Here is a 9,668-nt window from a genome sequence, read left to right as displayed (position 1 = left end):
GATTGTTGCAAGCTTTTAAAGAATCTTACGATACCCGCCTTCATTGCAAGCGCCATCTCCAGGCCGACCTAAGCTGCAGATGATTCTCTTTAACGGGCCTGTAAGGGTGAGCGGGGGGGGTGTTGCAGCCCAGTATGAGCCGAAGCCCAAGCAATCCACGTTAAAAAACGTATATTTTAGCACACGAGGGTATGGGCGGGGGTGTGTCCGTATTGGGTGGTGGGAAGTAGTTGTTATGGAGCCAGCATCAGTGTCCTTAGTGCCTCAGCTGTGCAATCACTGACTATCCAGTTGTGATCACGATAACTGGCAGGGAATCCTCCCTGGAGATTTAAGAAAAGACACTGACCACTATTCCTTAAAAATATCCATATAGAAAAAAGCAAGCTATCTTCTATCAATTTTAAGTTCTTTACAGAACATATTTAACATTCTGAAGGCAGGGAACCATCTAATTAAAAGATTTTATGTACAGTGCTGTGTAAATTTACAGCGCTATATAAATAAAGCTTAATAATAATAATAATAATAATAATAATAATAATAATAATAATAAGTCTCCTCCACAGCACCCCATAATTCACCATGTACCATGGAATTTCAGGTACAGCCTGAAAATCTGCATTATGAATAGCAATAGCAAGTACATTTCTACAATGCTTATCAGTGCACTTAAGCACTCCCTAAGCGGTTTACAAACTATACGCTAATTGCCTCCAACAAACTCATTTTATCAACCTCAGAAGGATGTCAGGCTGAGTCAATCTGGAGCTCCTGTCTGGTACTGAACTCACAATCTTGTGTTTTGTCAGTGAGTGGCTGCAGTACAGGCATTTAACCACTGGTCCATGAATTTTAGTTTTGACACCAGAAAAAGTTACTTTTTCATTCTAGTTTAGGGCTTTTACTTTAGAATACACTTTATTGCCAACTAAATTGTGGCTTGGATCTATTTAATCCTCATAAAGTTTTTTGTTTTTGTTTTTGCTTGTTTAAAATCTGCTTAGCATGCATTGGTTTTTATATCTTTGCTCTTTTACGTTTCTTTGGCAGCTGAATGTACCTTGTTCATATGGCGATAGTATCTCTCATAATTAGGTGGATTATCTACAATCTGAAAAAAATTAAAAGCATATTAATAAGTGGATTTGCAAAGTGTTTGAATGTGCCATGTGCCTTCACATAGGGAATGAATTTGGGGTGTTAAACTGATGCATCTTAAATTCTGGAGAAAGTATTCCTGAGACACAGATCAGAGAAAAAGAAGATTCCTCAGAACCAAAGAAGCTTAAGTTGCAACTACTAAAACAAATAAAATAACCATGGAAGTTTCAGAAAAACATATGGAAGCTACTGGCTACTCAGTTAATAGCTAAGAAACTGGTTTTAGAATCAACAGCAACAGTTTGCATTCCTTACAATGAGAGAAACACCATGCATTTCTGACACATCTTGTACACTATCATCATTGACAGAAAGACAAATATTGGCCACCACATTATGCACCAGTGGAAAAGAGATAAGAGCAGTCTCCTGAAGCCGGTATTGACTTCTTTTGCATGTTATTCCAGTTCATATCCTCACCTGGACACATTTAAGAAATGTATGGGCTTTTTTCAAGCAGGATGCATAGTCAGGGTTGTTATGAATACCAGCCTAGAAAAAAGAAAAATGCTGTGGTTAAGCTGTTCCAAACCACAAGGTCTGGCAATTGTGACAGGACAGAGAAATGCAGCATATCCAGAAATCTGAACCACTTAAACAAAACTAGGATCTTACACACGGATAAATGCACACCATTTATAAATTCATGTCCCACTTCTTCATAAGAAAATGGAAGAAATTAGAAGGTCACTGAATCCGTTGGTATTGCATACAACTAGACTAACTTCTACTTCCCAGAAAGCCTTTATTGCAGCTGATCCAAAACTTTGGAACAGTCCCTCGGAAGAGATCCATCTTACTACCTCCTTGGAGGTGTTTAAGAGGACAGTTAAGATGGATCTCTTCTGGCAAGCTTACCCACCTAATCTCTTATAAGAGATATTTTTCTATCTCCTTGACCTAGATTGAAACAACTCTCTCCTTTTCGCTTTGATAGTATTGTTCTAATTGTTATCCATTTTTATATTTTATTGTACTATATTGTTGTTTTTATTGTTGTGATTTGCATTTATATACTGTATATTGATACTGGGCTGTAATCCTGCCTCGATCCACCCGAGAGAGGCAGGAAAATATAAATATGTTTGTTTGTTTGTTTATTATCATGAGAAGGCACAACTCATTAGAAAATAATAATTATGCTGGGAAAGGTTGAGGGCAGCAGAAAGAGAAGAAAACTGCAGGCCAGATATGTAGACTCAATTAGGGAAGACATGAGCATGAGACTGCAAAATGTAAGCAAAGCAGGGGAAGACAGGAAGTCTTGGAGATGTCTCATCCAGAGGGTCACCATGAGTTGAGGCTAACTGAGGGCAGTTAACAACAACAGGGAACAAACTAGATGGATAGATTCAATAAAAAAGCCATTGCCCTGAATCTGCAAGAACTGAGCATGTCTGTTGATAACAGGATGACATGGAGGTCTTTCATTGATAAGGTTGCCATAAGTTGAAGTCAACGTGATCTCAGTTAACAACAAACATCTATTCTTAGTTCTTTTCTTCCTTCAAAGTCACAGCAGACTTGTAAAGAGGAACAGGGAAAACTTGGGCACTCTTAAGGTGAAGAAGAAATTTGTTTCTGCTTACATGCTACAGGCTTCCCCCACCACCAGCACCACCACATGCTCAGTTTTCCAAATCTAGCTAAACTGAGATAGTGAGAGCATGGTGAACTCAGCAAAGAAAGCAGGGAATGCCCATCAGGGAATGCTCTATAACACAAGATAGCATTGTTTACCTAAGACAAAACTGACTAGATCTCTAGCTGGAAAATATCTGAATATTTTAAGATAACCATGATAGGCGTGCACAGCTTTCAGATTTAACATTGTGGCTACTTTGATCAAATGATGCAGCTGGCACTTGCATGTCCATGTACACCCTTTCCAAACTTTGACACACTTGTCAGGTACACACACCATGCAAGTTATCTACATGTCAATTCATACAGCTAACTTATATAGAAAACAGGAGCCATCATACTATAATCATGGAGAAAACAAAATTAGAGTGAATAAATGGGAAATGATACCTCAAGGAAGCTTTGAATAACAAATGATGTGTTCCAGGTCTGGGTTCCTATGGCCTGGATAAAGAAAAGTTAAAGGTTTATCAATTAGAGTATGACCATAGGCATATCCTCCATTTTTCTATAGTGTTTACAACTAGACAGTAGCATCACTGGTGGCGCAGGTGGTGGACCCAGCTGCTCCATCATGTCTCCATTGCATGGCTTTCTCCCTGGGAGGAAGCCCTGTGATGGAGCAGCATGCCTGGTCTCCCTGGGTGGATGGCCAGGGAAGGGGGCAATGCAGTGGCTGGGGAGTGGAGACAAGAGGAGAGAGGCAGCTGGGGGAGGGGGAAGGAGAATGTGATGGCAATAGCAACTTCAGATACACAATTGCAAACATGTGTGATAATAGATGCTCTGAAACCAGTATGTTTCTGGGTTTTTCGACTGACGTGATAGGGCTCCTGTGATAATGTCCTAGGTCTCCAGCAGTGCATATACACTCTTGTTTGTTGGTAGTGGCTGATTCCTCTACTCTGCTTCCTTCTTGGGTGTGCAATTGCAATTCTGGGCACAGATCCATCCACTAGAGCAGTCTGGCTGCACTTGCAAACCTAAGAAAGAAAGAGGAACCTCCATCCTTAGCATAAGGCTGGTCCTTCTTCCCCAAATGCTCATAGTCAGTCAGAACATGGCCAGGTATACATATACAAGTGACAACCAAGCAGTGGCAAGGGGACAGAGATGCACCTGAAAGACCCTCGGATACTGTTGCACACTTGGGCTAAGGGCATTCCAGAATGAGGTACTGGAGACTTCACTGTGTTCTTTCCAGGAGAAAATGGGACAAGAAAATTAATCAATAAAACAATAGTAGTGCCTTGTACAGGATTCAAGATGTGTGATTGCACACATAGGTGTTACAGCTTGATCCTCTGTATGTTTCCAGAGAAATAGGTCCCATGGAACTAACTGTGGCTTATTTCTGAGTGATGTTACATAAGTATGAGTAAAGTTACAGTAGCTCACACATTTACTAGGGAATATATTATGAGACAATATGATTCATTTGAAAATATGATAATGTTCAGTAAAAATAGAAGGCAGTAGGAAAAGGGGGAGACTACACTATAGGTGGATGGTTTCAATCAAGGAAGCCTCAGCCATCAGTTTGCAAGATTTGAGCAGCAAAGCTGATGAAAGGGACTCTTGGAGGTCTCTCAGTCATAGGATTACCATAAATCAAGGCTGACTTGATGGCAGATAATAAAAACATCAAAATCTACATGTGCTCTGTGGAAGTAGTGCACTTGAGTAATTTTAGACTTTGGATCATTGTCTTATAGAAGCACTCCCTCTTTAGATGGTATTGGGCACTGCAGATCATAAACATGGGTTTTTGGAACTACCAATTCTCAAATCCCTCACTGTTAGCCAGCATAGCCACTGGGAAATTTGGGGAGCTGTAGTTTAAAAAAGGTAAATTTTCAAAACTGATTTGAATCACATTGCTTCCAAATTCTTCATCTCATATTTTATGTACTCCCATCCCATGCTGTTTCAAAGCTGATTGATGCTAATTTGGGAATCCTACATGGCTCTTAAAACAAAATTTGTTTGTTTGGTTTTTTTTGCAGGTTCAATGAAGACTTCTTCTGTCTGTGGCTACCTACTGATCAAAGATGGTGATAAGTGAACATTTTTCTTTGATTTTAAATTCTCTTTTTACATGTATGTACCTTTTAGTCACCTGTTGACTTATGGCGACCCCATAAATTTTACAGGGTTTTCTTAGGCACAGAATACTCAGAGATGATTTTTCCTCTGAAATATAGCCCATAAGAGCTGGCATTTGTTGGTGGTCTCCCATCCATGTAGTAACCAGGGATTACTACTAAAGGCTGGTAGCCCTTAGCTTCCAAAGTCAGATGGGACCTAGTCCCTTTAGAGTATTTAGGCCATAAGTTTTATTATAATCTAATATCCTGCCTTTCCTCCAAAGCACTCAAGCTGACATTGATTGCAGTCTTTTTTGCTATTTTATCTTCACAAAAACTTTGTAAGTTAGGACAGAAAGAGTGAGTGGCCCAAGGTCACACAAAGAGTTTGATGTCTCTGTGGAATGTCAGTCTGACACTGTAACCACTGCATCACACTGATCTGCGCAGATGGACTAATATCTACTCTCTGGCTTCCAACATTACCATCTTCATTCTGCTTCCAGTGAGGGACAGAGCGAACCTTGCCAATACCTCTGGTAGGTTGTAAGCATAAGCAGTAGGTGCCAAGGTCAGCAAATTGCACACTGTGCAAGAGATGTGAGACCAGATTCCTCAATACTTTGATTTTTATTTAAAAGAAGCTACTGCTTCAGTTACCAGCTGAACAAACTACAGGCTCTAACATTGTTGAACATCTGTGTACATACTACCTTACCTGCATTAGCATACCATCTTTTCCAAGCCTGTGTGAATATAAAAAGCAGATTATAATACTTTAATTGTATAACAAACAATTGTACAGTCTATATTAACATAATGGATTTTTTCCTAAGAGCTGGCAGTGGAGGTTTAAGTTTCCCTGAATTCTCTTCCCAAATGCAAAGGGATCTTGTAGCACCTTGGACATTAACTGAACTGTGCAAAAGAAGTTATAACATAGGTTTTTGTACACTTGGTCTATGTCCTTTTCCCAAAAACAGTATTAGTGATTAATATGCATGAACTCCCTGTTATGCACCTAACCTGCAACTAAAAAACTACTGCATGTATATTTCAATTCCTAAAGAAACTTTTTCTAAATACGCTGATGACACCCAGATCTGTTTCTCTATGTCTCCGACTGATGCAGTGACTAGGGATGGCATCTCTCCTCTAAATGCCTGCTTGGAGTCAGTAATGGGCTGGATGAGGGAAAACAAACTCAGCCTGAATCCAGAGAAAACGGAAGTACTAGTGATAGGTTCCCTGGGTCCAGGTAGTGAAATTTGTCCACCGGTCCTGAATGGGGTCACGCTCCCCCTGGAGAACTCAGCTCGCAGCTTGGGAGTGCTTCTCGATTCGTCGCGCCAGTTGACATCTCAAGTGGATGCGATGGTCAGAAGCGCTTGTTACCAGCTTCGGTGATATGCCAGCTGCATCCCTACCTGGACCGGAGGGACCTTGAAACTGTAGTACATGCTCTGGTAACCTCTCTATTGGATTTCTGTAATGCGCTCTACATGGGGCAACCCTTGTACCAAACCCGGAAGCTTCAATTAGTGCAGAACATGGCTGCGAGATTGGTCGTTAGATGTTCCTGGTCAGACCACATAACACCTATCTTGAAAGATCTCCACCGGCTGTCTATTCGCTTCTGGGCCCAATACAAGGCGTTGGTAGTTACCTATAAAGCCCTAAATGGTTTGGGCCCAGGGTACTTGGAGGACCGCCTCTCCCCATATAATCCGCCCCGCACACTCAGGTCAGCCGGGAACAATTTGCTGAGGGTCCCAACTGCACAATACACGGCGACTTCCCAAAGGGCCTTTTCCATTTCGGCCCCAAAATTGTGGAACAACCTTCCCGATGAGCTCCGTTCCACCACCTCCCTGGATCTTTTTTTAAAAGAATCTTAAAACCTTTTTCTTTCAACAAGCTTTCCCCCCATGAGTTGTGATATTATGTCCTTTCCCCCTCTCTTGTAATGCTTTTTGCATTGTTTCATGGATTTTTAACTCAGCTGGCTGTGTAATAGTTTTTAACATGATATTTTTATATATTGTTTTTATTGCTATGTATGTACTTCGATGTTGAAATTTTAATCTGTACGCTGCTTTGATCATTGTGGAAAAGCAAGATAAAAATAAAATTTATTATTATTATTATTAAATATTGTGGAAAAGGGAAATAAATTGGATATTGAAGGTTGGTATTTTACTGCATCCTCCCACCTACCTTCAGTCTAAGTGCAGACCAGAGTTTACTCTTCTTCTTTAGAGTTTGGATTTTTACATATCCCCTAAGCTCCCTTTCTGTCACCAAGTTGACATGATTAAGACAACCTTGATGCACATAGAAAGGTTTGAGGACTACAGAAGTACAATGATTTCCCTCCTTTTTTGAGAACTGTAAACTGCCATACAAAATCTTAGAAAACTTATTAAAAAAACTTCCATGTTAATTTTCAAATTGCTCTGCATTTTCTGAGTATTTTTATCTGGTTTAATATATTATTTCATAACTAATATGTTTTCTATACAATTTATAATTTCTTTGCTGAAATGCATGTGACTAGCTTAAGGAATAAAACCTTATTTACACCCCCTAAGGCCATAGATACATGGACCACATGAAGCAGTTTCCTCCCATACTCATGGTGACCTGTCTTCACAACATAGAGCCAAATCCCTGATTTGAGTGTGGATAGTTCTTACAACATAAGGCCAGTTCCACACCAAACCCACCCTATCCTTTCCGTAAATCAGTTTAAAATAACTTTTTTGATTTGGATATTGCAGGAAAATCCAGAGCAATCTGAAGAGATGTGTGGTGAGTGTTTACACATATGTCACACTGTATCATCTGGTGCCATCACTGCTGGTGCAAGTTGCTCCCCCTGAAGTCACAACAAGGCATCCAGCCATGTGATCGATGCTGGGTGCCTTGTTTCTGACCTCAGAAAGAGCAACTTGAGGCAGGAGTGCCAGCACCAGGTAATACTGCAGGTGCATGTGTAAATAGCTGCCTGGAATCACTATGGAATGAAGAAGTAATGGGGAGGGGGGAATCTGGGCAGCTCCAGAGTATTCTGGCCACTGTAGAGTTTTAAGATGCAAACAGATATCTCTCTTTCACGCCTGACTCTTTGGGGGTTTCCTTCCTTCTACTTATCCATAATAAAAGTAAGTTATTTTACTTAGCATATTCAACCATGAAACCAACTTCTAGTGTTGACAAGTACATAGTATCATTACTAGGAGAGAGGCAAAGGAAACAGAGGATGGGGAGATGGTGTCTTTGCTGTAAGACACCTGCCTTACAGGGACCAACTATGGGCCCAAAGAGGGCACATTCCAACATCCGCATGGATAACCCACCACATGTTTGAGATATTGGACAATCAACCATTCAGTGTGGTGGACTCCAGCAGGTTCAAATGCTTGATGGAACTTGTGGTTCCATACTGCAAGCTGCTGTCTCGCGTATTTATTTATTCGGTTTATTTATTCCGTTCATTCCCTGACATCACTTTTGTCAAGACCCCCTTCATCTGACATGCAAGAAGAAAGTATTAGCTCAACTTTGCAGGGCAGAGTTACAGATGATGTTCTTCATCTTTCATAAAATGCATGCCCACTTGTCCCTCACAGTATACTTTTGGAAGGAGTCTCTAAGATGAAAAACAGCAGCCTGCACCTTTAGGAATTGAGGACAATGTAGATAGATAGGGAGTCAACCTCGACATTAGTTGACACAAATCAATCCAGACTTTAGTGTGGAATCCAGCCATATTGTGCTGGATTATTGAATTCATTACCAAAATGCAGGAAGTGGGAGGTCTAATCCATTTTACACCTGTGTATGCCTTTTTTGCTCAATGTGGAAGCTGGTATTCCAACTTTTCCTTTATAGAACCAAAGCTACCATTGAGTTATTACAGCCCCTTCACCACCATCCTTTCTATGGATGGCAGAGAACAAGGACAGGGATTAAAGAAGTGTCCAGCAATGTTCCCATCATCTGCTGCCACCCCAAGAGGATCCCAGCAGACATCATTGAATGATATCATTTTATGTCTCTGCATAGCCAGATGCTTCTCCAACCCACCACCTGCATTTTCCACCAGCCAGAGAATGGCCATGGGGAGGTGGCAGCAGCTTCAAAGGAGTATTCAGTGGCACCTGTAGTTTAGTTCTATGCCTTCCCATGCTGTGCTGTCCCATGCAGGACTTCTGCCATTTCTTTCTCCTTCTGTAAGATCTTTACATGAAGCTACATTTAATATCTCTTATTGATTTATTTAATTAGGATTCATCTAGACATGTTCAGATCCAAGTCTGAACATTCAGCCTTATGCAGAGCTTTGTTTAGCCTTATTGTTTCTGCAAAGATACATTCTTTCAGTGAGGAAATAGAAAAAAATAGATTTACCAAAGGTAGTCATAGATTCTGGAAATATGTTTTTGAAGGGCTGGGGAATTGGGTCCTTCCACGTGCCAGCATATCAGTATGTGAAGTGATTTGCAATACTACAAAACAAGAGATAAAGTTCTGTCAGGTAGGAATTCCTGCAAAACAACTCTCCAGGACACATATCTGTCATGACTGTGGCTTAACATGCCACTAATCAAGCACAGAAACTCCTTCAGTGGACAAGCAAACTATCTACAACACAGATTGAAAAGAAACTCTCAGATCTGTGGCAAGATTTCCTAAGGAGAGGTAATGTGTATATCAAAAGAAATTTGTTCCACAGACATTCATTTCTGAAAAGTAATTGCAAAAGACCTA

General features: G+C 40.5%; 1 protein-coding gene across 1 annotated transcript in view; it reads right to left on the bottom strand.

Moving 5' to 3' along the window:
• Positions 1 to 233: 233 nt before the first annotated feature.
• Positions 234 to 9,668, bottom strand: part of LOC121928990 (lanosterol synthase-like) — a 195,474-nt gene continuing 186,039 nt past the window's right edge. The window contains exons 11-15 of the mRNA XM_042464313.1: positions 5,614 to 5,641; positions 3,199 to 3,252; positions 1,585 to 1,656; positions 1,064 to 1,114; positions 234 to 323 (exon numbers count right to left, since the gene is read on the bottom strand). Of these exons, the coding sequence (XP_042320247.1) occupies positions 234 to 323; positions 1,064 to 1,114; positions 1,585 to 1,656; positions 3,199 to 3,252; positions 5,614 to 5,641 (295 nt within the window). The remainder of the gene's footprint in view (positions 324 to 1,063; positions 1,115 to 1,584; positions 1,657 to 3,198; positions 3,253 to 5,613; positions 5,642 to 9,668) is intronic.

This window comes from Sceloporus undulatus, chromosome 4, assembly GCF_019175285.1.
Source record: "Sceloporus undulatus isolate JIND9_A2432 ecotype Alabama chromosome 4, SceUnd_v1.1, whole genome shotgun sequence".
Taxonomy (NCBI): Eukaryota; Metazoa; Chordata; class Lepidosauria; order Squamata; family Phrynosomatidae; genus Sceloporus; species Sceloporus undulatus.
The sequence above is the reverse complement of the archived record's forward strand: the minus strand, read 5'-3'. Positions and strand labels throughout refer to the sequence as shown.